The sequence below is a fragment of the Aulonocara stuartgranti genome (genome assembly GCF_965226115.1).
Source record: "Aulonocara stuartgranti genome assembly, chromosome: 10".
NCBI classification, from domain to species: Eukaryota; Metazoa; Chordata; class Actinopteri; order Cichliformes; family Cichlidae; genus Aulonocara; species Aulonocara stuartgranti.
The window spans coordinates 18,509,957-18,537,302 of record NC_138946.1 but is presented as its reverse complement, the minus strand read 5'-3'; the positions used below and the strand labels follow the sequence as shown (position 1 = coordinate 18,537,302).

The following is a 27,346-nucleotide window of genomic DNA, read 5'->3' as shown; positions in this document are numbered from 1 at the left end:
TTTTCCCTGCAGACAACTGTCTGAGGAGAACGCAAACCTCCACGAGTCCGTTGAGAAGGAGAGCACTGAGAAGAAGCGCCTGAGTCGGAACAACGAGGAGTTGCTGTGGCGTCTCCAGACCAGCCCTCTCGTGTCTCCAGCGTCCTCCCCACTCCACCGCTCCTTCTCTACCTCACCACTTCCCTCATCCCCATTATTTTCCTCTTCACCTGTAGCAGGGTGTGACTCCCCCACTCACTGCCATGGCTGTCCTCAGCAGGCCCAGTACTCCTCTCCCTCCCACAGAGCTGCTGCTACCAATCAGAATCTCTCACCGGGACCAGCCACACCCACACACAGGGCAGTAACTAATCAGAATTACTCACCCACCCATGTCACACCCACGCACAGGGCATCACGCAGTCGCTGTAATTCAAATACTTCTCTCAGCTCTTTGCAGAGATAAGTTCTTTCACTTCTCAATTTTCTCTTCTGACTCATTTGACCTTTATTTTATTTTCTCTTTCCCAACCTTCAGTTTGTTGTTTTTTTGCAAGCCTGTGGTTTCCAGTCATCACAGCATAAACTGGACAGACTGTACACTCAGTGCTAAAGCAATGAGGTTACACAGTCCTGTACTTTTATCAGGCTCTACAGCTGTTGGTGTCCATCATATGAAAGTATCATCATACACAGAAATACAATGTGGATACATACTGTGATAATGACAGCAAGCTCCTTTTTCCCAGCCCACACTTTTACTGAAATAGTCTTGACTTGTAGGTTGTAGATAATGTATGATAGCGGCACAAACGGTGCTGTAAACTTCCCCTGCATGGGTAGTTGTGAGTCCTGCACAGTACATAGTACAACAGTGCACATTTACAGATGGAAAGTAGCACACTGCTGGCACCACAGCACATACTCTGGGGTGGTACGAACACAAATATATCAACTATGTAAAATAAGCTATAATTTCTAATTGGGATTAGTTTCCCATGCTTTCATGAAATCATGAATTAATGTTTCTCCTTTTTTGGATTGTATCTCTAAAAAAATCCCTAACAAAGCGCCTTAAACTGGGTCCTGCAACCTCACCAGCAGAGAACGACCAATGTTTTATTTATAAAGGACTTTGGATAAAGAATTGGTTTGTATATTAAAAAAAACACCTAAAAGTCATGTTTCTTACCTTCCTCAAACTGTATTTAAAATTTTGTAATTACTTAATTTTAGCTGACAGATTTACTTGGAACCCCAGCCATTTTTATCAGCAAAACACAAAGAACTTATGTCTTTTAAAACCTTGCCAGGTCTTCCTACACATGAGCTACTCTTCACTTCTGGGATCCCTCAGGTCAACTTGCAAAAACTATGTCTGCCATTTTGGATTTACCTCAGTGGGAATGTGCCGTCTGTTGTGTCTCTAGCTCAACGGCAACGTCAACAAAAATCACACAGCTACCGCGGAGCTCAAAGCTAAGGGGGGAAAACCTAGCACAGGAATCACTGTTTTAAATGTTGTGGATTTCTTTATAAAGAAACGTTTCTATCTAATTTATTACATGTGTTTTGCTACTTAGCAAGCATGTACTGTGAAAGTCTTCCAGTTTTAACATGGAACTTATTATTGCTGTGATTTGTCTATTTATTAAGCTCGAGGTGTGAAGAAGATAAATGGCGTTAGTTACTTATAAAATATCACCTACAGGTCACAAGTCGAACGTGATGTACCTGAGGAGAAAGCGGATATACTGCATATTATGTGACTGGTTGTCTTCACACATGCAGTTTTTTGCAAAAGTTTTGCACCTCTGAGGAGACTGCAAAGTTTTTGAAGTGAAACCCTTTTGTTCAGACCCTAATGCCCAGATTCTTGTTTCATTAACTTTAAAACTTTGCAGCATGCACAAAATCTATCTTACTATTTAATAGCTAGCTAACTTTTAAAGCATCAAAGCTTTGTTAACTTAACAGACCTTAAAGATTTTTATAAGACAACATGCTGTAAAGAATGTAATTTGCCCACTGATGCACAAACTTCTGCAGAAAACTGTACATTGATGGTGTCGTATGGTAAAATATAGTATCTATAAGCTATGTAAATTTTCAAAAACGAACCCTCCGTTTACCTCTTCGTGGTGTAGTACAGTAACGTAGTCCTTTCTCGGTCTGTTAACTTCTTCAGATATTCTTCTGGTTTGTTTATCTGAACAACACTTTTTATTCTTTGATTATCATGTTGTTGCGAGCTACGCTGGATTTCCGGTGTGCGAGAATATATTGTTCAGGGAGTTGTTTTCTAAAATTAGATTAGAAATCCTTTCTTTTTTATATAAATATAGAGAGAGCTTCTCAACACAGCATTATACATTTCCAAGATATTCCCCAAGATAATTTTTCATTTATATCAAATACAACAGAGAAACCAACAACTGATATATACAAATGAGAAATATTTTATAGCACACAGTATGTTATACCTGCCTCCTGTACTGTACTCTTCAGATTAACTTCCCCTCAGGGTCTTAATCTCTCGTCCAGCTTCGAACAAGCCAAGATCAAATTTGTGTACAGTATAATCTCAGATTTACTCACAAATAAACAACAACAACAACAACAACAAAGCTAAAAAAGTCCAGATATGTTAAAAAGGGGTCACTGTAAATACATCAGGCCCAGGAGAAAAGATGAAGTTGGCAGCGCTAATGGGAGCATGAGTTAGATTTAGAAGCTGATCAAATATTGTTAATAGTTTAATAGATGCATGAAAGGGGGGAATAGGGCTGCGTCGGGGGGCACCAATTCTTAACATTTCTAAAACCGCCCCTGGTTACATCTTCTGTTCACTTACAGATGAAAATGTTACCAGCATGTAAAATATATGGCGTTTCTGAGTTACCAGTTTTTCATTACCTTTAACTAAAGTTGTATTTGCTATACCAGCACTTTTGACAGTCCTGAAAAGAAAGAAAGAAATAGAAGCGGGATTCTTTTCATGGATCTTTTTTTTTGTATGAGACGTACACAGGGTTAACTGTTCTTAAACGAGCAAATGTTGGCGTTGAAAAGGGGGGGAAAAAAGTATCTCAATTGTGACTGATTTTGTACCTATACTAACAGTTTTTGAGAATGTCAAAAAGAACATGCCAGTCAGAAAGTCACTGTGTTTTCAGTTTTTTTAGGACCACAATTCACCGACACTGAAAGATTCTTTAGGTTTCTCCTAAAAAGTTATTTAAGCTGCAAAAAACTACAGTCAACATGGATGCAACAAAACTACTGTTTACAAGTGACAGCGCAAAGTTACCAGTGTCGTATTTAATGAATATTTCACCACTGAATGGACTTTCATTTCTAAACAATAAACTGGTATTGTAGTGACCCTGCAATGTGTCCTGTGGACATCTTACTATGTGCTGAATGTCAAAAACCTAACTACTGCGTTTTAGGGTTTTTTTTTTCCTTTTTTACAATTTGTTCATGTGATTTTGTTTAATATACAAGGACTTTTTGTCTGACGACTATGTAGCAGCCATTTAACATGTAGCACTTGGCTGAGCCTCCCCGTAATACACGAGTAATTTATTCCATTTATTAGGGGGCAAAATGCCCATTTTAATATTTAAATGCTGTCGTAGCAAATGTTTGTCGACTTTCAGCTCTTAAATTTGAATTTGTGTGTGTAAACTATACAAAGACTCATTTTGGAACTGGTAGAGGAACAAGGTTTACAGAATATTGTTTGTTCTGGCACTGATTGTACGTTTGAATGTAAATACATTTACAACATGAGCTGTGTCTTAGTGCACCAACAGAGTAATAGAAGCATGTTTTTTGTTTTGTTTTTCTTTTCTGTCTTTGCTGTTTTATCGCTCTCCCTTTCTCTTATTTAACCTCTCAGCATTTGTGATTGTCAAAAATGTAACTGTAGCGTAGGAGACCTAGAAAATGAAGAATGAAATAGTTCATCAATGTAATGTGATGCACAGTATGTTGATGCCTTTGATTTGTTCTTTTTGGGGGAGAGCAGAGTATTAAAATGTTTAAGAAAAGTGAGGGAAATCCTTGTGTTCATTTTAGTAGTACTAACGTGTGTTTAGCTGCTGTATATTCAGAGCTAGTTTAATAGTTCAAAGCCCTGACTTACTTTTTGTCATCACTTGTCTTTTCTTCAAACAACAATCTTCTCATCTTTTAAGACGCCACGAAATAATTCTCTACACAAGATGTTACTTCTTTTTATATTACTTTTATTTTTGGAAATGAAAGAATCTTTTGGTAGTTAACAAATAAATTCAAAAGAGAAATAACATAATCTGTTAAGCGATGAGAATATAAACTATAAAGAATGTTACAAACACAATAATTACAAAGCAGCAAAAGCTTTGTTCATTTACGGAAATATAAGAAAACATTCAGTCATTCATGCACTGTATAATGAATTGCAGACAACTTACTGGAAAAGTTTATCAGAATATTGTTCTAGACAAATAACAACAGGTTTAGTCAAGTCACACCTTGAAGTAAACATGAAGATTTTCTGTGATTACTGTTTGGCATTCGCAACAGCTTTTTGTTTTTTTATGCACATATATGCAAATCAGTCGTTTGATTCAAGCTTCACGATGAGCAACAAGCTGAGGCGTCATCAAGCCGGCGACCTCACTTCCTCATGAAGTGGGAAATGACATCCATGGGCAGGGGGAAGATAATGGTGGAGTTCTTCTCTGCTGCGATGGTGTTGAGAGTCTGGAGGTAGCGAAGCTGAAGGGCTGAGGGAGACTCGGCAATCACAAGGGAAGCCTCTTTCAGGGCCCGGGATGCATTCATCTCACCCTCTGCTGCGATCACCTGTGCGTGGATCAAAACAGAGTGAGTAATCAGGAAATGCAAAATAAGTCATTTAAAAGTCAAAAGCGTGAAATGAATAATGCACTTCTAGGAAGTATTTCATGTGCGACATTTCCAGACCTTAGCCCTGGCCTCTCGCGCAGCCTCGGCTTCAGCGGCCATGGCCCTCTGCAGCTGAACCGGCAGCTTCACGTCTTTTATCTCCACACGCTCCACCTTGATCCCCCAGTTGTCTGTGGCTTCATCCAAGTTAGACTGGAAAAGTCAAGAAGAAGAGATGATCACAGCTACAGCTTACAGTGTAAATACAGAGTATGTTTGGGAAACAGAGCAGATACTACGCACATCCGAGTCTTTTTTTAGGTATTAGAAATATGATGCCAAAAATAAAATGGAACTGGGTTTTTCATATTCAGATTCATCTAAAGGGGATTTTCTGGCTTCTGAAAAACCTCTAAAAACCACATCACACACGTTTTATACCTGCATGCTGTGAGCGATGCCCTCGCGGTCAGACAAGACTTCAGCCAGGTTCTTGGTTCCCAGGACATTTCTAAGGGTGGTTTGTGCCAGCAGACGGGTGGAAAAGTCAGCATTGCTAACATTGGCCACAGATGCGATGGGGTCACTGACGCGGAAGTAGACCACGCCATCTACGCTAACTGTAACTGAATCTTTGGTCAGGATCTATAAAAGAAATACATATACCAGCATGATGAGTCATTTTATAATGCTGCAAGGGGGCAATTTTACATCATTTTGTTGTTCGTCTACAATCCTACCTCTTGTGGTGGGATGTCAAATGAAATGGTTCGCAGATCCACTTTCACAAAGGAGTCAGTGCATGGCAAAACAAAGAAAATTCCTGTGGACAAAATAAATAAAGTAAATACAAATTCTTTTGTCTAAGAACCCAACAAATGTGCAAACCCTGAGCGTTTCTACCTGGTCCTTTAGGCTTCCTGTCTGTGATGCGGCCCAGTCGGAAGATGACAGCTCGCTCATACTCCTGAACGATCTGCAAGACCAAAAACACAAGCTGAGTTCATGTTCACAGCAGCAAAGGAAACTGTGGTTTCAGCTCCTCAGCCCACTGTGCTTATTTAGTTATCTCGCTCACCTTCAGACAAAACCAGATCGTTATGGGGAAGAGCAGAACTGTGAACAGGCCAGCGAGTATAACTATGATCCAGCCGCACGCTCCCAAAGACCCTGTGCGTTCGGCTAAAGAGAGAGAAAAACAGAGACGGCGTGTGTTTAAATGTGTTTGGCACACTTTGACACCCATACGTGGATGGAGAGGAAAGTTACCTTGTCATAAGTATTAGCTTTAATCACGCTTACATAGAAAATTGGTTCTGATTCGGTGAGGTACACAAAGATCTTCTTCAAGCTCTCAAGCTTCAGCTGCTAAAAGATCAACAAACTATTCAAAAGTGGATTACGTGCCGACAATTGTAATTAATATTTTCCCACAGTTCATAATGGTCTTATTGTTGGACTGCTCCTCACATTTCCAGCTTATCTTAAATGTTGGGTATAAACAAAAGGTCCGTGTCAACCATTAAAATAAATATTTTCTTTGTTATTGTGATACCTATCTGTGTATATTTCCTCAGATTTCCATCCTAGAGCAAACACAGATACACAGAGAGCTAAACTGTTAGCGTACACATGAAAACACTCTCCCATGCTCTGTGCACACACTGAAATATTTACTCACGCAGTACAATCTTGGGATTTCTGCTTTGTTTGTGAAAAGAAGCCATTAAAAACAGAGAAGGGTCAGTGTATTCCAGACTCATGGTGTACAGTCTTTCTCTGCGGTTTTGTGACGTGGCCATTAAACAATGATGTTTAACTTTATGTTGGATTATTAAGCAGCATTAGGGAAATGTTGTAATGTTGAAGCGTAAGTCTCAGCTTCACGGCTAATTTATCTGCTTATTTTATACGTGAGCTGGTTTTCATTGGGAATAATAAAAATAAAATGAGCGCCTGGAATTGTAACAAGGCAAAAAAAAAACTTATCTGAGACATATAAGTACAGAATGTCCCAGATGACTAACCTGCTTAAATTTATTGTGGATCCCTTTGGAACTGGAGGTGAGATCTTTTGGCTTTCTGTATCTACCACACAGGACACCTGAGGGACGGCTTTTAACCCTCATCTGCCAAGTAGGCCGCCACACAATGCAAAAGTGCGTGGGTGGAAACCAGAGCGCAGGCACGGGTAAATAAGAAGGCCTGTTTACACAGTTGTAATTCATATTTTCCTTCAGACAATTACACTCACACTCAGTTTTCCATCCTACAGTTTACACAAATGTTTAGTCATGCAATATCATCTCCTTTAAAAAAAATTAATTTGGGAGAGGTGCTATGTGTAATAGGTTTCACCTCTAATAACAGCATTTGAGCCTCTTTATATGGTTTACAATAAAAGCATTACAAAATGACTCCAATGTGAATCACTAAACAGGGCTACTATAGGATGATCTTAAGTATACTTTAATATAAAGTTGAGAGATTACCTTTATTTTGCTATTATGCTCTGTGGTATCTTTTCTGTGGTAAAAAAAAAAAAAAGAAGAAGAAGAAAGAAAGGTGTTGTTTATGCCTTCAAACAAGAGGACATCGATCAGCAACAGGAAACAGCTTCCTGTGGTTTGAATGTGTTGCTGTGAGACTGAGACCACTGTACTGAAGTCTGCAGGCGTTTCAATCCACCTTGCAAACCCACCTCAGATGTTTCATATGTTCTATGGCTATTATTGGGCGACCGTGGCTCAGGGGGTTGGGAATCGCATCTGTAACCGGTCGCCTGTTCGATTCCAGGGCTCTCTGTCCTGGTCGTTGTGTCCCTGGGCAAGACACTTTACCCTACTTGCCTACGGGTCTTGGCCAGAGGGGCGATGGCGCGATATGGCAGCCTCGCTTCTGTCAGTCTGCCCCAGTGCAGCTGTGGCTACAACTGTAGCTTGCCTCCACCAGTGTGTGAATGTGAGAGTGAATGAATAGTGGCATTGTAAAGCGCTTTGGGTGCCTTGAAAAGCGCTATATAAATCCAATCCATTATTATTTAGAAGTTATATATTTTAAAAATAATACAAGATGATCATGTTATTTCAATCACAGCTTTCATTGTGCCTGTTTTTAATATCTGTATATTTCATTTTAGAGAAAAAATAATAAGCATACTTGCATACTTTTAGTTGAGTTGTAGAAACTTAGCTAAGACATTTAAGGAAATCTTAGCTGTCTCAGTACACTAACCGATCTCTGCACCCAGGTAATATTTTACCTACGTCAAAAATAGAAATGCTGCCCGCACAGCTATCCGTTTGGCATTATCTTGTCCGACAGGCTGGTGATAATAAAAACAATGGGGTAAAAAGTGATATGGAAACAACCCCTTATCAACGCCCACATAAAGGACATTTCCATACATGCGAACATGACAGCGCTTCCTTTTCACCAGTGCACACACACATAAAAAAAGTCACATGCTTTGGGACTGTTTGTCTTGGTGGCATGTGATTTCTGTCACTATGACGATAGAGTCAAACTATAACCCTAGTCTGTTTAGCTGCTTTCCATCTCCACACCGACTATACAGATATAAAACTGATACTAAAATGACTCACAGAACAAGGATGATATTTTACATGTAATTGTTGGCCAACAATAACACTGTGCCTTGTTGGAGAAGGATATAACTCTGTTCTCGAATGAAGTAGTAGTAGTAATAGTAATAGCTTACTTAGCACAGCCAGTAACAGGATATCGAACCCTAAAAACACGAAGTAATAATAATAATGATATTGAAAGTCAGCTTACATATCAAGTCCTCTTTGCTCATTCCTCTCCTCTTCTGGCTTTCCATCTGGTCTTCCATTTCCATATGCTGGTAAAACTGAGAGTGGTTAGTAGGAAGTGCGTTTAGAGAGAGTTTGTTGAAGTGTGCCTGAACTGGAGCAAGTGCGCCTTTTAAAGAAGCCCTGCTGCAATACAATGTGGCTCAAGGTGTAGGCGTGGCTCTGATTCAGGGTCAATCATCGCCACAGTAACAGAGTACTATCGTCATGATTCTTCCAGGCAAATGGATAATCTTAGAGGCTGTAAAATTCTAGATAGCACTTGCAAAAAAAGAAAAGAAGAAGAAAATCAAAAACCACGTGACATGTATGAACCACATGGGAAACAGTACAGTATATCGATATATTTATTACTATAAACTTTTATTTCTGCTGTGATGTTTACATAAAAAAACCGTATTATAATTTTGTATTTTCATTATTTTTTATTTCTTAATGCTTTAAGTTTAACACTAAAGATCTTCGGGTTTTATTTCATTTTAAGATAGACGGATAGATAGCAAAGAAACAAATCATTTAAATCAAATAAGATACAATTTGTGTTCACGATTAAAATGTAATTTATAGTAAGATGTAAGCTGGAAATAATATAATTAAGCTATAATTACATTTTAATAATTTCCCCACCATGCTTCTGTCAAATAGAAATGCATTCCTTTGTTTCCCTTACTACTAGAATGAGGAACCAGTTAAAGCCTGATGTTGAAAACAGATTTTGTGAAATGTTGCAAAGTACACTTCACGTTACACACAAAAATGTCACTCCATAACATTGCCCACGACCTGAACAGTACAGTGTACGTACGATGTAAAATGTAATTCAATTTACTTATGCTGTACTTTTACTATGTAGGGGAAAATCAGCCAGCCAGCTTTACTGCTGAGGATCCATTGGAGCAATAACCCTTTTTACTTCTGTAATTGCCTAGAAAATTAAATACATGTATACAGGTTTAGATGAATAATCCTAATTGCACTGACTGAAAAAGTGTTTAATAGTTTTACAAAAAAGCTAAACTGTACAAAACAAAAATCACAAAAAGTTTTTTTTATATATAATTAGCAAACATATTCTGATCAAAGAACTCAAATGGAAAAATTTTTTCCATGACTAATTGACACATGACTTTGTGTGTTGAGCAATAGCGACGCTTGTGATAAGCTTTGCATATGGTGGGGTAAGTGGAACGTACGCAGGTTGTAAAACCATTCAAATCAAGGTTAGGAACCAAAGTGGATATTAAATAGATGCAGTCATTTAGGATTTGTAGTTAAGTGAATCTTCAAAATTGAGTTGATGTATATGTGTAGCTTTATGGTTAAAATAAACTTTGTTTCCATTATTTTGTCCAGCTCCAGTATTTTTATTCAAGAGATGTCGACAGTAATGGCATCACATAGACTACAGATACAGTAACCAGCAGTTCACTGGAAACATTTTTTTAAAAAGGGCAAAAAATAAAATAAAAACTGTGTAGCATACAAAACATCTATTACTCAAGACAAAGGTCATTGTCATTGAGATAATCCCAGTAGAATAGAAAACTACTAAGGAGCAAAGAGGGGCAAAAGTACAGCTTTCAATCTGTTAAACTACAGAATATAATTAAAAAAAAGTGACAATGTCAAAAAAAAAATGCCTGCATACCCTTATTCTGGATAAATGTTGTAGTAGCAGTCACAGCAGTGTCACATATGAGAAATAAACTTTGTAAACATGAGAATCACAGAAAATTGTAGTCACAAATATGTTCACTGAAAAGAAAAGAATGAAAAAAAAACAAAACAAAAAACACACTTGTGTAGAGCTGCCAAATGCAAGTTTTTGTATGTACTACAAACTAACCCCTGACACAGCACATTCATTTGTAGTTTGCATACTTTAGTATGTGCCCCTGCTATGCTTTGTGAGGTTTTTCCTATTTATTCTTTACGAAAGCCTTCTCCAAATGAAGTTTAGAAGTGCTGGAAACACTCAATTTGAAACTGAGATGTAGACAGAGTCCTTACAATGATCTGCACTTCAGCTACAAAAGCATCAAGAATCTCCGTGCACTCCCAGCAACTGAGGTGGTGGCAATGTCCCAGCATCAGCAGAAAAAAAAGAAGTTGTTTCCATCGCTAAAATTACAGAATCAGATCTGTCTGCCCCTTTTCTACACGCTGTGCTCACAGTAACTTTAATTTAATGCAGCTTAACTGTAAATAAAACTGTTCTCATTTACCTATTTTTGTGTTACATAACTGAACAAACAAGAATTGGTGAAGCACCCCCTCGTTACCAATTTAAAACAGCCCAAAGTGTACTGCTAAAAACCTGATGTTTTTAGAAGAAAAAAAAAAACTGAGACAAACTTAACATTTTCACATGTTAAAGAAGACCACTGTGCTGTAAATTTTTAGATTAGAAATTAGCATAACGGGGACATCATCAAAAAAAAAAAAATCATGTTACAATACTATATCTTATGCCTGTCAATCTATTTCATTAGCATTTCATTTGCTCTGTAATTGGAAATGAGATACTACTGTGGCTCAGGACTGAGGTCAATTTATTACATAATGTTATGTGGACTTTTCTAATACTCTATAATTCATTATTCATTTATAAATGTTCTAAGTTTGATTAAAAACAGGCAAGTCAGGCTAATAATGAAATCACTCACAGTCTACCTGTCAAACTAACAACTTTCACAATTAATATTTACAACGCTTCACTATGAATGATATTACAATTATGCCTTTTCCCCCACAGACTATTTGACCCATTTCACTCCTGTTCCAACATACACAGTGATTAACTGTCATGTGCTCATCTGGGGTTCAAGGACAAATAGAAATTGTATCACCTGCTAAGAGGTGTGGCAGGAGTCAATGTTACTTTTTTACTCAATGTTTCACAACTATTGTAGGTTTCACGGCCAGCCCAACGGTTGGTGCAGCCCCGATTGGATAGGGAACGTGTGTCCTGGGCCTGCAGGGTAGTTGGTGAAGCTGTTAGGTTGAGTAGTGAAGTTCTCCAAAGCAGAAGGGGGATGAGGCTGGAACAAGATAAGAAAATCAGTGTTTACAACAACATAATATTCAGTTCTTTTTGTTTTTTTAAAACTTGGTCAGAACATTTGTGTGTGTGTGGTTTTGTGCGCATTTACCTGCAGCAGGGCAGACTGCACAGCTGGGTTGTGGAGGCCACTGAGTGCAGCGGGGGAGGCAGAGGGAGAGAAGCCTGGCACTTGGAACGACAGTAAGCCAGGAAACCCGCTACTGCCTGGAGGCTGGAGTCCACCGCTCAACCTGGAATATGCGCATGCATGGTCTTAAAAATGGCACATAATAAACAATAACACCACCTGCATGTTATCTGTCCTTTTTTTAATGTGTACACGAGCTGACATTTAAAAACAGCTGACAAAAAGTCCATGTACTGCTGTACAGCTGAGCCGTTGCCATGCAACCAGCGAAGACTCTCCTTTAAGTCTGTGTGCATGGTGTTAGTATCCAGCCAATTCTAAGACTACTTTTCATAAGAATGTAAGAATTATACTAGCAACATAAAGGCAGCTTATGATATGACACTTGTCATGTATGTGCATATTATTATACTTGTTGTTACTAAATAATGTGGTGGCTCATTTAATTCCTCCTACAAGACAGTTTGTCCCTTTCGAGTTCAACAAAAGGAAACCTTCTGCTTGCATTACTTGTTCAAGGAAAACATATCACACTACATATGACGGAGTAAACAGTTGAGCAATGCTGCTGAAGGACTATTTGAGACATCACAAAAAAAGTCTAATGCTTGCACTCCATGTGCTCCTTGCACTATCTAAATGAACTGTTCGGTTATCAGACAATAACAAAGTGGAAAGTAGTTATGATTTACGATGCCCTTTTTTCCAGCTATTTTATAAGCTACTGGAAATCTGTGTCACATGGTGTCATCGTGTCCAAATTCTTAATGCAGTCTACTTTTCCCTTTCATTACTACAATACATGAATACTATAACAGGTAAGCGTTTGGCGTTCAAACTCAGTTTAATATCAGGAAGTCAATGCTGTATTGTCACACATAGAGCAGATTATGGCACACACAGCCCAGTTTCTGTATACTGGCTAGTAAAGAGGACACATACCCAGGCTGGAAATTGGAGCTGAAGGCAGACGCAAAGCCTGGTAAAACTGGTGAAGATGATGGAACGCCGACTGCTGCTGCTGCTGCCGCCGCCGCCTGCAGTGGTGCCACTGATGCCACTGTAGATGGAGTGGCCCCTGGTAGTCCAATGAATGAAGTTAAAACAGGGCTCCCAGCACCATGCCCCCCTGCCACACCAAGTCCAGGGAAGGCAGTTGGGCTAGCCCCAGGTGGAAGGCCTGGGAATATAGAGGGAGCAGAGGTGAGGCCTAGACCAAAAGGAGAGGCTGCACTCGGAGGAGCATTTGGAGCCAAGCCAGAGTAGATGGTTGTTGGTGGGTGGTTAGAAATCTTGGTAGTTGGGGACATTGTTGGCATGGATGAGGGGACAGTTGAAGGAGGCAGAGATGAAGAAAGGGAGGGAAAAGGTGACAGGCCCGGGTAATGAGAGGGTGCATTGCTGGAAGACAGCGCTTGTAGGCCAGTGAGACCAACAGGACTAGGGAGAGAGACTTGAGGAGAACCTGAAGGGTGTGAGAGGCCGTAGGGACGTGCTAGAGCAGCCTGTGCAGAGCTTGGTGTGCCAGAGCGAGAGGTACCCTTGAAGGCAGAGGGTACAGGGCTATTACTGCCACTGCTACTACCCGCACTGTGTCTGTTCAAGGCTCCAGCCACAACTGCCTGAGCCTGTGCAGAATGAGCAGGGGAAGGTTTAGGACTGGGACCTGGGGTGGAACAGCTCGGAATTACTGGCGTGGAGCGTCCAGGGGGAAGAGACTGCGGTCCAGATGGGGTGTAACTTCGGATCACTGACCCAGAAGAGTTACCTGCTTGTGGGTGTATGCCAGGGAAGGGTGATCCTGACTGGTGTTCTGTGGACTGAGAATAAACCTTCTGCTGACTGGAGTTCGTCTGAGACAGGGACTCTGGGGCACTGCGTGAAGTAGCAGGGGTGCCTGGTCGGGAAATTGCGTGGAAAGGGGAGAAGCCCCCACTGCCAGGGACAGGAGTTCCACAAGGTGTGCCTGATGGGGTGTGCGCTTTAATGACAGATGAGGGTGTAGGTGTAGCATGACCAGTGGGAGTCTGTGGTCCTGCTTTGATTACAGATGGGGATGGAGCAGGTGAGGGAGAGGGGGCGTTGAGGTTGTGAGAGGGCACCATTCCTGGGAAAACTGGCGTGATGGGGGTAGTGGGAGGAGCAGGAGAGGCCTGGTTTGGGACTGGTGTGGACCCATGAGGAATGAGGAGGGGCCCGCTGTTAATTCCAGGTGTGGTGTTCTGTGGATTGCCTGGTTTATTGTAACCTGTAAAGAAGGAGATTATAGTTAGCTAAATGTGCGAACTAATGACTACTATTATCTGACATGCATGGACTTAAATCGAAAAAATGTTGCATTTTATTTATTTTTTAAATGGTTTTTTTTAGTAATACTGTTTACAAACATGTTTTACTCCAGGATGTAGGCAGGAACGCCCAGCAAAGAGCCAATAAACTTGCATATAGAGCATTCATACATGCAGCTCATTAAATTGAAATTTAAAACAATTTTCAAGATCAAAATATGTCTTCTTTTTACCTTTGGGGAAAGGTTTACATAACACACTGGGACATGCTAAAATTGTTTTTATCTGAACATTCTGGCTACAATAAATCTTTGCATTTAAGATCACAAATCTCCCCAAAGGCCTTCAAAAGATGTATTTCAATTGTGAAAAGTGATAAGACGCTGCATTTGGAAAACAAGTCATCCCAAGCGATGCGTGTTAAATGCCAGCACAAAGCATGAATCCAGAAAGAAAACGAGTGACATTAGTTTGAAGTTATTCCCAGGCTAGTCAACCCAAATCCCAACCCCACAAGTGATCAAAAACATACATCTACACTGACTGACCAGAAAACCAAAATATCTACAAGAGAAAAAAAAAAAAAAAACAGTAGAAAAATCACTGATTTGTTTTTACTGAAACTACTTCTCATTTGTCTGGTACATGTGCTGGGTGCTTTGTAGTGTTGTACTGTGCTACTGCATCACTTGCACTGAAAGGTAATTTGGTACTTTTTCAGTTTAGTCCTCCACATTTATTACAAGAAGAATTATCAAGTTAAATGTATCCGAAATACTGTAATACTGGAAGTGGATGGGAAAAACGACAATAAAATGTTCTCCGACTAATCTAAATGGACGATTTAAATTAAAATCACAGTGGACTTTATTTCTGGTCACTCAGTGTTCCCAAGAGAAGTGGGAAAGACATCTTTACCTGATAAAGCCATTAAACTGGAGAAGCACAGGTAAGCAGCATGCCAGTGTGTTAGGCAGCAAGCTTCAACGAGTGCTCTCACACTCACACGTACATGGTTGCTGTCATTGGATCATACCTGCTACTTTGTGGGTGGAGTTGTAGGGGGGTGGGGGTACGTTGGCTGTTATAACCCCTCCCATAGAAACAAGGCCTGCGTTGTTGTATGCACCTAAGCAGCAGTTGTAAATATTAAGCGTGTCCACCACACATTCATACACATAAAAGAATCACACACCCCACTACTTACTGCACCCAAACCAATCCCAGATGGCAATAAGAAAACATGGTTAAGTGCACCTCTTTAGGCATCAGTATTAATTGAATTGTCTCGGAGCTTGGTATCCACCTTTTCAATAACTGACAGGTTGTATAGGGAAATGCAAAGGAAATCAGAGGTGGGAGTGTGTTGCTTCTGTGGTGTTTCTTACTTGGTGCAATGGTGGCGTGGGGTCGGCACGGTGGTATTGGGTAAGGAACAGGTCGATGAGGATTGTATGTTGAGGGGAACTTGAAAAAAGGATCACAAAGATATAAAACACTTAGGTGATCAGCAAGTTCTGTATAACTGGAATACATAAAGTCAGAATGTGAGGAAGAATCAAGGAAAATAAGAAAAAACATCCTTTGTATGATCAATGGTTAACAAGTGAAGCAAATTATTTTTTTATACCATCATTATAGTCTGTGTTTGACGTTCATGCTTACAGGTTTGAATGGTCCTATAATTCGGGAAGCAATTCCTTTCCCCTCCATATTGTTAGAGGTGTCTTCTTTCTTCTCGCCTTCCTTTTTTACTGGTGGGTTTCCCTGTTACCATAAAACAAAATTATATTATTTCAAATGACTAGGCCCATTTAAAACAGATAAGGACATCCAGAAATGCACCATTTTGTTGTCTGTGAAGGTTCTCAGTCATCCAGGTCATCGTAGTCAAAGGAGCTTGCAAAGAAAAGCGTCTGGACTTCTTTAAGTTGCTAGAAGACGTTTCACCTCTCATCCGAGAAGCTTCTTCAGTTCTAAGGTCAAATGGTGGGGAGTCCCAGATTTAAACCCAGTGGGAGTATCCTCCCAAAGAGGGACAAAAGGACCCCTTGATGATCCTCTAATTGGCTCATGTGATTCTAGCAACTTAAAGAATTCCAGACGCTTTTCTTTGCAAGCTCCTTTGAGCACCATTTTGTTGTTTACAATTTAAATCAAAAAAATCAATTTTTATTTCCAATGTAATGTAATGCAATGTTAGTTGTATATAAAGTCTGTTAGTTCAGAACTTGGGTATCCTTCAACAAACCTCATACTTACAGGAAATGACCCAGTGACCAAGCTGGGTTTGCCTTTAGGATATGGATTTCCTGGTATTATTCCACAGGAGGAGATCATTGCTATGGGAGCCTTGCAGCCAACCTTACAGACCTAATAAGAGAGAAATATTATTATTTTAAAGGTTGTATGTGTGTGTGTGTGTACATTAAAATATGCAAACTAATGGAAAATAACACAATAGCACTCTTAGTTTAAAAGTTTATCTTAGTTTTTTATTACATTAATTACTTCTTCCTAAACAACAGACAACAGTTTATCATCTCCTGATTTTTTTAAAAGTTAAACTTGCCTGTTCCAGGATCCTGCGGGCACGCTTCTTCTCAGACAAGTGTATACGAAAGAGATCCTCCACTGGCCGATAATTCTGAGCATCTGAAATGTTTCTGAATGGGAAGAGTAATATTTAAAGGGATAACAGTTAGTCAACAATTGTACAAATCACTAAGATTTAAACGCAACATCTGAGTTACAGTGTTTAAAATGAGTTGTTTAACCTACTGGACACATTTGTAAAATGTACTCACAAGGCTATCAGTTCCAAAACAATCAGTCTGTCTTTTGAGAACGTGAAGCAGTTCAAGATATTTGCGACTTCTGTTGTGGGGATTGCAACCATTTTCTAAAGGCAACAGATTAGAAAGCATATTTGAGGAACAAAGAGGTTTCAACTTCACTTAAACAAACACATTTTCTAAGTTCATAGTATTTGCTGCACTTGTTTATATTAATCACAGATACATCTGTGATACAGATTACAAACAATTATGAAAGTGTATAAAAATACCATAGTTTGACTATTGCTACAGTTCAATTCTGTGACCAGCTATTTATGTAAATATTACTTTGACACATACCACCCACGTTGCTGTAGACTAAGCACACCCCCCTATGGCAATGGCTCTCCCCAACGACAGGGGCCTCCCCCAGTAGGACAATGCACCGTTAAACCCCAAAAAACAAATGCTCAGGAACAACTCAAAGAGCATGACAAAGATTTGCTGACATTGACCTGGCCTTCAAACTTCCATGATCCCAAACAAACATCAGGAAGATTTGTAGGAACAACCCTGATCCACAGAGGCCCCACCCCGAAACCATCAGGACCAAACGAATCCGCTGTCCCTGTACACAACAGGAAACCCCCAGAGGTCCCGTGTCCATGTCCCTAAGGTTCAGAGCCATTTTGCTGGTGGAAGGTTGACCTACACAATATTAGGCAGGTAGTCTTAATTTCTTTAACGTTGTAGTTGATTATTTCACACAATATAAATAGAGAAAATAAAACTGGGGCCCCAATCGAACAAATAAATAAAAATAAATCAGTGGTTTACTTACATGCTGCAGAGCTTTAACAGCTTTGATCTGTGGTTCAGCCCATGAGAAATACTTCAATATTTCCATCACCTGTGGATTTTTCAGGACAGTATTAGTGCAGAAGCAGAAGCATTAAAAAAGTGTTTATGTGTGTGTATATATATATATATATATATATATATATATATATATATATATGTGTGTGTGTGTGTGTGTGTGTGTGTGTGTGTTTATCCTGAAATATGAGTTCTTTGCAATCATCCTCTTTTTTAATAAATAATCATACAATTCATCTTGTAACAACTGTAAACAAACGATCATGCAACACGGGTTATACAGTGAGTAATCTATGATTCGAGGTATCGTTTTGCTTTGTGATTGATTAATCTAATCTTAATTAATCTAATCTTTTATCACATGAGGATAGCTGGGGCTATTAAATATGGAGGAAGCTTGTAAAACATTTACCTGTTTACTGGAGAAATAGCCATGCACCTGCTCAATGGCTCTGATGCGCTGATCGGTCAAGACGCACTACAGAAACAGGATGACGAGAGAGCAAGCTAGAAGCTTAAGCGATTCCAAAATAAATAAGATATTTTGACATTAGCCGCTTCTTACCTTTCTTATCTCATCCAATACAATGTCAAATGATTTCTTATCCATGTTTGTTGACTTAAACAAACGCTAGACTCTTTAACAATGAATACTACCAAAAAGCTGAACTTAAATAAACAGACTGATTATGATACAGCAGATTAAGTCAAATGATGTCAAATTCATTCAGATGACTTTTATTTTGATGACCAAAGTTACTCACTTATACTATTAATTCGTCGAAATTTAAAGCAATAAATATTCGCAGCATACTACTTAAAAATTGCATGATCGTTACATACAATACAACAATGACTTCCAAAGAAGAGGAGCAGTCTGCAGAGCAGAACCCGTCTGTACCAGATTTGCCCGCAGCTAACAACAAGCTAGCGGGCTACAGCTAACTCGACTCGGAGGACAGCGCAACTAGAGAAACGACTAGACACCCGGAAACAAATATTTGCAGGTGTTTTCATTCAATCATCGTTACATTTTTTGATGATCTATTAAATAGGAGTGAAAAAATGTCAAAATATATATTTTAAAATCTCAAATTAACCCGGGAAGATAGCAGTCCTGCTAGCTCCTGACAGCTGGCGCTGTGAACGTCAACACTGAAAGGACCCCTTAGAGGTAGCTAGTTTAAAAAATACAGCGTGTAGCAAAAGTGTTAGAGAAAAAATATCAAAGCTACAGTTAACTGGGGTAACATCACCAATGAAGAGAGTTAATGTATAAACAATATATTTGTGAGTTCAGTTGACTTTAGCTTATATTATAATATCTATTTTGGTTTTTGTCGCAGGCGAATTTTGAACAGCATACAGGAAGAAAACATAGGATGAGTCTTACCGGAGAAGAAGTGAAGTGCGACCTGAATTGTTCTTGCTTTTCTTAAAAATGGACCGGTTTTCGTGGTCAAATGGGCTCCTAGAAATAAACGAAACTTTAGTGATCCAGCAGCGAGGTGTCAGACTGTATGACGGTGATGATAAGGTATCGTTTTGCTTTGTGATTTAACAGCCTGGTCCAACAACGCGGTGGCTAAAACTTACACCATATTACTGTTACAAAAACCATATATGTCAGATGCTGATGAAGAGTTGTTGCTTTATGTGGTTGCATGTGTACCGTGGGGAGTGTTTGTAGCTCGGAAAGCTGCGCAAGTAAGTAACGTCAAGTCTTTCGTGTCATTGTACAGGCTAAGCTGGATCTCGGAGTTACCTTGCTGAGCACCCATCGTTTAATCTGGAGGGATATCAAAAATCATGTAAGGGAGCATTAAACACACCCTAACTACCCACCTTGTGTGCCAGCTGGTGCCTATTGCTGATATGATGGCTCCTTTTGCCTTTGCTGTCTCCAGGAATGCTGCATCGCCATGCCCCTGTCACAGATCATCTTCTTTGAGGAGCAGGCTGCAGGAATAGGAAAGAGGTAAACACTGCTGAATACATTTTTTTTCCAGCACACTGCAATGGTCAACAAAGACAGTTAAAAATTATCAGGAATGCACTTAAATCATTGTGAATATCAGTCCTAATGTTTACTTATTCAATAGTCTATTGTTTGCATCATGTCAATTTTGTACATAAATAGTGTGATAAAGAGCAAAAGGTCTAAATTATTTAGGATAGACAACTGCCAAATTATTATAAATAGCATCTGTGTTGCCCCTTACTGATTCAGTAAAAGGACTAGATGTTACAATCCCTGATAATGCATTGCTTTAAATGGAGAGAATCTTGAGGGATGGCTGTTATTAGTAAAGGCAGCCCAGAAACTTTACCAGCGGCACACATCTAGTGTGCCTCAACTTTTGGTCTTTTACACCAGCTAATCTGCCATTTTTTTTTCTTCATTGGTTTGGTTTAGAAATTAGAGATCTGATCTATCTTATCATATTAAAATTTGGGACACATCGTCAGTAGTAAACTTTTGGATTCATCAGGCATTTCGGCTATTATCACTAGACACCCTCATCCAAGGAGGCCATGCCAGGGTTGATCAGGCTACAGAGTGTGTCACTGCTTTATGTTAAAATTGTTATTTCTCTTCTTCTTTCTGCTGTTTAGTTTTCTACAGTTTATTTTTCTGTCTATTCACTGCAACTTAGAAATAATATGTACCTCTTTAATATTTATGGAGCCTCACTTCTTCAAAGGGACAGAGAGAAGTAAGACAAAAGGGACAAGATAGGAGAGCTAACTAGGCTCCATTGCTACTAAATATGTAGTGAAAACAAAGATCAAAACATGATGATCTCACTAGTTGTACTTTGAAAGAGGCAAGCATCACTCTTACATCAATAGATGTGGTAACAGCTACAGAATAAAAAAGTATGGGGAGAGTAAACTAATAAATCCTGTAAGGAGCAATTGATGGGGACTCCCTTCAAGAAACTTAAAGAAGACCAGAAGCTTTTCTTTCCAAGCTCCTTAGACTACAATGACCTGGATGACGGAGAACCTTCACAGAGAACATATAAATACACTAACTTAAATTTAGTACAAGAAAATATGTATCTCCTAACTACTGGTTTTTCTTATTCTTAAGTGCAAAAATAGTGATCCACCTGCATCCAGTACCTGCCAACAAGGAGCCAGGTCCATACCAATACAGCAAGTACTCTTACATCAAGCTATCCTTTAAGGAACATGGGCAGATTGAGGTAGTGATTCAACTTCCTCATTTTCACTTTTTGTACTGCTTTTTTTTTTGATGACTTGGAACTGACATGGCTCTGTTTTGTTGTTTTTCCTTGCAGTTTTACAGGAGGCTCACTGAAGAGATGACCAAGAAAAGGTGGGAGAATACACCAGTTTCACAGCCCATTCCCACAGGAACTGGATCTCAGGTTAGAAACAAAAGAGCACACCGTGTTTCCTCACTGATAACCATCTGTCCTTTGTGCTCTGTTATGTTTATGGGGATTTGTAGGTGTAGGTGGCACATTGTTTTCACTCACCAGCGTATAAACGCAACTTCCATGTACCGTAACAGTTCAGTATATGATAAAATGAAGCTTGGAATCACTGTCAGTGTAAGATATGTTCCACATGATGGCAGCGTAGGCACTTAATTCTTGTACCTTTCAGTTTTTAACAATTAGTAAGAATTACTGCCTGACATTTAGATTTTTCCAACGTTTTTTTTAAGTATCAATATGCATCAAATTAGATTTAATGTTTCACAGAAATTAGTGCAAGAAGTCATTCCACTTGCATTAGGTCATGTGTCTCCAAAAAGTACATTACTTCATTTTTTGTTGAACAGGATAATGGTCAGTAAAATTAACGTATGTACTATAACAACTACTGACCACAAAGAGTTCCCTCCTGGATTTCTTTTGTTTGTTTTTGTCCTTCCTTGTCCTTTGAGACAAGTTGCCCGTGTTTAACTTGATTATGTGTGTTTTCTTTTCCTTTGTGGTCATGTAGGCAGGAAAGACACGTGCAGTTGGGATTGTTGGCATTGAGAGGAAGATCGAGGAGAAGAGGAAAGAAACAGACAAAAACATTTCTGAGGTAATGGGAAAAATAAAGAGTGAGAAATGGGCCAGAACTGGAATTATGGTATACTCTCTCTGTTGCAGAGTTATGGATAAAATCCATCGCCATCTCCTTGAAACCCTTAGCTGAGGTCTTGTATTTAACCAAAGTCATTTTGACTAAATTAACTGTAAATATATTTTAAAATAAATATGGTTTGGATTTGGACTTTTTTTTTTTTTTTTACATTTTTTATTAGTTTTTTCTTCTGTAAAAACTTGTCAACATTGGACGTTATTGCAAAGCAAGATGACCACAGCCACTGTGACACTCTGGAAGGCAACTGGAAAGTTGTTTATATAACTTCTATTGAATACATTATATGATATATCAGTATTTAAAAATACTAATTTAATCCAAATGACAGATACAAATACATGGCAAGTATAGCTTTTACAAAAATGGGGTTTAAAGTTAGGAAGTATGTTTTATATCCAGCTACAGGGGTGGGGGGTTTGCTGTGGAATGACATTTAAATTATATCTGCAGCCAGGAAGTTTTGTGGTTTATTTAATTGTCAACAATTTTGAAAGCCATTACTCATTCAGTCTCTGCTTTTCAGGCCTTTGAGGACCTCAGTAAGCTGATGGTGAAGGTAAGGAAGCTCTCATTTCATGTTTACATGTTTCTATAGTTGCTGAGTTATAACAGAATTAGGGAAGCTTTAAGTTATCCACTGACAAATGTGTAAATTTATATAATCATAAATAGCAGAGCTGTGTAAAACTCATTTCCTTGGTGGGATTTTCTTCATGATTCTCTTCCTAACAGGCCAAAGAGATGGTGGAGCTCTCCAGATCTATAGCCAACAAGATCAAAGACAAGCAGGGAGACATAACAGAAGATGAGGTAAAGAGTTTCCTGATGTGATGAGACAGAAACATGAAGGATAATATCTGTACCTTCAAGTCACTGTACTGTAATCCTCCTCACATCTTATTGAATCACACAAATCGCACAAATTTAACACAACACATGTTTTATTGCATGATACGGTTACCTTAGCGTTTTAGAAAATTGTGACTCTAAAATAACTTTTTTAGCAGCTTGTTTTTTATTTATTCTTGTGTTTTATTCAATAGACAATACGGTTTAAGGCATACCTCTTGAGCATGGGTATCGCTAACCCTGTTACCAGAGAAACACATGGATCCGGTACACATTATCACCTGCAACTGGCTAAGCAACTGGGGGATATGCTGCAGGCCCCTCTGGAGGTGGGTGTGATTTTTATTTTTTGGGGGGTGGGGGGTGAAACAGGAAAAAAAGAGATACCTTTTATATTTACTTACTTGCTTTTATTTTATTCTCTTCATGATCCTCTTTCTCTCACGTTCTTTCTCCCACTCCCCACTCTCACAGGAACGTGGAGGTATGATGGCTCTTACAGAGGTGTACTGTCTCGTCAATCGTGCTAGAGGGATGGAGGTAATTCTTCGAAAATGCACACATAACTGTAACACAACATTGTACTTCCACACTACACACAAACATCTTTGGTTATTTTTTTTCCTCTTTCCACAGCTGTTATCTCCAGAAGATTTGGTGAATGCGTGTAAAATGTTTGAGTCATTGAAGCTCCCGTTGAGGTGAGTTTGTGTTGCATTTGTCTTTGTATTCCGTTTTAAACTAGGTGTGCACTAAATTAATTTGAATAGAGACAGGCTATGTTACTATAGTGCTAGGTTGGTGCCCACTTCACAAAGGCCAGGCTCTTCCTGCCAGGCTTCCTGTTGATTGAAGGGCTGTCCAGGCCTCCGCAGCTGTCATTTCCTGTTACTTCTCAGTTTCAGAAAAAAAACCAAAAAACTGGCTTGTTTTACTGTTTGCGTACAAAGTTGATCCCAGCACTACAAGCTAGTTGCCATATTTTAACTGTCTATAATATTTAATAAAACAGCCTAAAACCCTAAAACTGGTCTCTATTCCTTCCATGCACACTTAACCCCTTTTTTCTCATATCTCATCTTGTGTGTAGGTTGCGTGTGTTTGATAGCGGAGTGATGGTGGTCCAGCTGCAGTCTCACAGTGAAGAGGAAATGATAGCTTCAGCACTGGACAATGTAAGCTTTAACTGTTACAATCATAATACAGTCTGTGACGTTATCATGCTTTAGGGTGACTAAACATCACATTCCACTACTTATCAAAATGAACTAAATAATTTAAAGGTGCTGTGAATAGGAATGTAAAGCAATTTACATGTAACAACCTTTTATTTGCTCAAAACAGTATGTTGGCTGGCATCTTTTTAAAGGACTCGGGGCATGATTTTGTCATGAAAAGGAAGAGGTTAGCAAAGAAAAAACTGGGATAATCAAGGAAATAAAGAAAGTAGACAGGCGTATTGGGAGCATATCGTTAGCTTCATAGCATAATTGCCTAAGTCATTTGACTAAGTGAAGCCGGACACAAAGGAAGGGGAAAAGGACTTGTATATATTTGCTAGACAGAGAGGCCAAGCTGGAAAGGATGTGCAGCAGGTTAGGGTAAGTAAGGATAGAGATGGAAAATGTGCTAAAAAGCGAAGAGAGTGTGCTAAGATGGAAGGAGCTGATGAATGTAGAAAATCAGAAGGAGGGGAGAATGGATGAAGGACAGCTGGTGAATCAGAAAGCAAAAATTAGCATGCATGATGCTTTACATAGTGGGTCTAACCCTTAACTGTTCTGTGTAGTCCTGATGGAGAATTATAGAGAAAATCAGAAGGACTGTGTGTGGCTGTAGAGAAAGCATATGATGGGCTGCCTAGATAAGAACTGTAGTTCTGTATAAGGGCATTAGAGGAGAGGTTGAGATGGAGCCAGATGAGCTGTTGTGGCGATATTGGTGATATTGGCTATTTGCTGATCTATCAGGGTCAGCATTTATAATGGCTGATAATTGATTGATTTATTTATTTTTAACTAAAGACGAGACAAAAGACACACTATTCAAACATGTTATGAGTGTTGAGCTTGCACAGTTCGTTCACCGGAGAGCGTTCTGCGATGTATGTTTGGAACCACAAACACAACAAACAGCTGATCGGCCCAGAATTGGGCAAACAAGTAAATTAATAACTACAGATAACAAATGTTAGGGAAATCTGTTTATGTTTTGAGTGTCTGACAGAATAATTAAAAAAACTGGACAGTATATCAGATTTTTAAATGATCAAATATCGGTATTGGTATTGGTCTAAAAACTCTGATATTGGTTAGACTCTACTCAGTTCCTCCCTTTATTGCCACACTGCAAGCTAGTGTAAAACACTGGCTAGAGTAAGCTTAAAAACTCAGTCCACTAATGTCAGCAAATGATCTTCTCCCAGCACAGCATAGCCTTTAACATGAACTCTTTGTTATAGCACAAAAATGTATAATTCTATATATATCCCTACCAACTTCAGGGAAATTACTGCAAGTTGTCTAACCTTGTTATTGCTAGGAAAATACTAAATGGCTAAGTTGGCTACTCCTTTAAATGACTTCACTAGGTAATCTAATCTATGATACTGATTTATGGGTTGCATTAAACTAAGCTGATTTTGGTCAACAGAGAGTTATTTCAACACAGAAAAAAAGGTGAATAAGTAGCAATTGCTTTCTTCTAACCAAGAACAATCTGTGCAGTACAGACACTGCTCCAACAAGTGTGAACAAGCGTTCAACTACACGTTTTCTGAAGGTTAAGAGAAAACCGATACATTTATAACCAATTCTGTATCTCTTCCTGTCATGGACAGGTGTCAGAGAAAGGCTCCTTGACTGCAGAGGAGTTTGCAAAGCTCTTGGGTCTCTCTGTTCTTCTGTCAAAAGAGCGGTAAGTTAGTCATGTCAGTCAGTTTTACTTTATCGTCATGGTGTAGAAGTGTGAAATACTTGTCTGTGTCTCATATTTTATAGTTCTTTGTTGCTGCAGTTTGTCATGTTGTAATTTATTTGCCTTCTTCACTCCCCATGTCCAGGTTGTTGCTGGCTGAGAAGATGGGCCACCTTTGTAGAGATGACTCTGTTGAGGGTTTAAGATTCTACCCAAACCTATTTTAACCTGTTTACAATTAAAGTGGAATATATTAACAGATGATTTCTTTAAAAAAAAAAAAAAACTATATCAGCTGACCTCTACAGGTGCTGTACTTTTCATACATGCTGTATGTATCCAATGTATGTATCCATTTGGTGTTCTGATTATAATAGAGCACTGTGAATCCACCTATAGATATGTTTTTATCTAGAACTACGAGCGATACTGGACTGTTTTCAAAATGTTTCAAGCTTCAGGTCCACTCTCGTTGGTAGAGTGACCATCGGGTGTGTTTGGTAATAAATGCTTTTTGAAAAACGGCACTTTATGTTTTATACTTTGTTTTCATTCACAATGTACTCATTCTGGAAAAGTCGGGTATACCTATTCAATGCAACCAAAGCATTCTGTTATGAAAAATACCATCGCTAATGACATTTTCCAGAGTAAAATATATAATAAGTGGTTAGGGACTGTAGCGTTCCCTGCTGACATAGATGCCCAGGTTTCAATTAATCCAAATGACCTGCTCCACATTGCATCTTTTGTTGGTCATTTAATTTAGTCCATCAACATCAGTTCCTGTCCCTTTCCCAGCAAACGCTCCTGTGAGTGTAATAGCTTTGGGTAAATTCAAGACCAGACAAGACAGACTAAAATGCGTCTCCTGTCAATCCAGTTTACAGAGTGCATGTGAGTAATACTCAGTCCCAGTTCAGAGGAAAGTTGTGCTAGACAAATACCAGAGTGTGTGTTTTGAAGGCAAAACAAAGTTAAGCACGTGATCAACTGGCACAACAAATCTTTCAAAACAATACTTTATCATATTCACCCACAGTTACCATATAGCAAGTAACTACATATGAATGAGGAGCCTATGGCAACAAGTAGTGTTAGAATGGTGCTTCTGTTGTCACCATAAAGTATTTTAACAAACAGAATAGAAAAGTTCATTGTTCCCATTGTGAACATGAACGTTTCATCTCCAGAGAGGTTTCCTGTTCTGTGTGGACTCTCGCCAGAGGAAGAATGAAGGTCTGCAGAGTTGATTAGATTACCCTGCCATGTGGCCCGCTTATTGATAGATGAATTCAACTAGTTCAGGAAGTCTCGAGAGCCGAGCCGAGCCGAGGCAGGTCTGATTCTCATAATTGGGGATGCATGCACAATATTTAGGTTAGGTGAACATTTTACCGCACGACATGAGTCCAGTTGCTCTTACAATGAGATTGACTACGGCTTTCTGCATAATTTATGATTTGGTGTGCTTTTATGTTATTTTATTTTATTTTATTTTATTTTTAACTCTAATTGGTTAATCATAGAAAAACGACATATATAGTTTACTATACAATACTGATTAAAACGTTAGATTTTTTTTCTCACACTGTCACATAAAGTAT

General features: G+C 39.0%; 4 protein-coding genes across 9 annotated transcripts in view; 2 read left to right on the top strand and 2 right to left on the bottom strand.

The window, feature by feature from the left end:
- mtus2a (microtubule associated tumor suppressor candidate 2a) overlaps positions 1–4,034 on the top strand; it is a 48,140-nt gene extending 44,106 nt beyond the window's left edge. For all 3 annotated transcript variants that reach the window (XM_082548704.1, XM_082548702.1, XM_082548703.1), the window contains exon 16: positions 13–4,034. In XM_082548704.1, coding sequence (XP_082404830.1) covers positions 13–445 — 433 coding nt within the window. In that variant the 3' untranslated portion in view covers positions 446–4,034. The remainder of the gene's footprint in view (positions 1–12) is intronic.
- Positions 4,035–4,215: 181 nt separating this feature from the next.
- On the bottom strand, positions 4,216–8,950 carry stoml3b (stomatin (EPB72)-like 3b). The gene is made up of 7 exons (XM_082550128.1): positions 8,674–8,950; positions 5,954–6,057; positions 5,779–5,851; positions 5,616–5,698; positions 5,317–5,520; positions 4,954–5,088; positions 4,216–4,833 (listed from the first exon to the last, which is right to left on the bottom strand). Exons 1-7 carry the CDS (start codon positions 8,735–8,737, stop codon positions 4,645–4,647), a joined length of 852 nt encoding a protein of 283 aa, XP_082406254.1. The 5' UTR covers positions 8,738–8,950; the 3' UTR covers positions 4,216–4,644.
- Positions 8,951–9,762: 812 nt separating this feature from the next.
- Positions 9,763–18,520, bottom strand: proser1 (proline and serine rich 1). Of its 2 annotated transcripts, XM_082549990.1 has the most exons (12): positions 18,409–18,520; positions 18,256–18,321; positions 17,809–17,877; positions 16,998–17,092; positions 16,763–16,856; positions 16,453–16,563; positions 15,856–15,957; positions 15,579–15,657; positions 15,227–15,319; positions 12,845–14,150; positions 11,864–12,005; positions 9,764–11,752 (listed from the first exon to the last, which is right to left on the bottom strand). In XM_082549990.1, exons 1-12 carry the CDS (start codon positions 18,451–18,453, stop codon positions 11,627–11,629), a joined length of 2,328 nt encoding a protein of 775 aa, XP_082406116.1. In that variant the 5' UTR covers positions 18,454–18,520; the 3' UTR covers positions 9,764–11,626. The 2 variants fall into 2 exon arrangements, with proteins under 2 accessions (XP_082406117.1, XP_082406116.1); XM_082549991.1 differs by lacking the exon at positions 15,227–15,319 and having other exon boundaries at positions 9,763–11,752.
- Positions 18,521–18,759: 239 nt separating this feature from the next.
- vps36 (vacuolar protein sorting 36 homolog) lies at positions 18,760–26,266 on the top strand. 3 transcript variants are annotated; one of them, XM_082549994.1, is made up of 15 exons: positions 18,760–18,850; positions 19,190–19,380; positions 19,586–19,654; positions 19,751–19,821; positions 20,941–21,055; positions 21,152–21,241; positions 21,825–21,911; positions 22,498–22,530; positions 22,707–22,784; positions 23,018–23,152; positions 23,298–23,363; positions 23,460–23,524; positions 23,914–23,998; positions 25,663–25,739; positions 25,885–26,266. In XM_082549994.1, the coding sequence occupies exons 2-15, from the start codon at positions 19,285–19,287 to the stop codon at positions 25,964–25,966; spliced, it is 1,149 nt and encodes a 382-aa protein (XP_082406120.1). In that variant the 5' UTR covers positions 18,760–18,850; positions 19,190–19,284; the 3' UTR covers positions 25,967–26,266. The 3 variants fall into 3 exon arrangements, with proteins under 3 accessions (XP_082406120.1, XP_082406118.1, XP_082406119.1); XM_082549992.1 differs by lacking the exon at positions 18,760–18,850 and adding an exon at positions 18,933–19,017; XM_082549993.1 differs by lacking the exon at positions 18,760–18,850 and adding an exon at positions 19,069–19,089.
- The last annotated feature ends 1,080 nt before the right edge of the window (positions 26,267–27,346 follow it).

Excerpts from the sequence above, each read along its gene's own strand:
- vps36 (XM_082549994.1), top strand. The coding sequence starts at position 19,285 with ATGGACCGGTTTTCGTGGTCAAATGGGCTCCTAGAAATAAACGAAACT. Across the intron at positions 21,242-21,824 it reads CCACAGGAACTGGATCTCAG|GCAGGAAAGACACGTGCAGT; the intron begins GTTAGAAACAAA and ends GTGGTCATGTAG. Across the intron at positions 23,153-23,297 it reads TGCTGCAGGCCCCTCTGGAG|GAACGTGGAGGTATGATGGC; the intron begins GTGGGTGTGATT and ends CCACTCTCACAG.
- stoml3b (XM_082550128.1), bottom strand. The coding sequence starts at position 8,737 with ATGGAAATGGAAGACCAGATGGAAAGCCAGAAGAGGAGAGGAATGAGC. Across the intron at positions 6,058-8,673 it reads GAGCAAAGAGGACTTGATAT|CCGAACGCACAGGGTCTTTG; the intron begins GTAAGCTGACTT and ends CTCTCTCTTTAG. Across the intron at positions 5,699-5,778 it reads CAGGAAGCCTAAAGGACCAG|GAATTTTCTTTGTTTTGCCA; the intron begins GTAGAAACGCTC and ends TTTTGTCCACAG.
- proser1 (XM_082549990.1), bottom strand. The coding sequence starts at position 18,453 with ATGGATAAGAAATCATTTGACATTGTATTGGATGAGATAAGAAAG. Across the intron at positions 15,958-16,452 it reads TGGTCACTGGGTCATTTCCT|GGAAACCCACCAGTAAAAAA; the intron begins GTAAGTATGAGG and ends TTATGGTAACAG. Across the intron at positions 12,006-12,844 it reads AGCTCCAATTTCCAGCCTGG|GTTGAGCGGTGGACTCCAGC; the intron begins GTATGTGTCCTC and ends CGCATATTCCAG.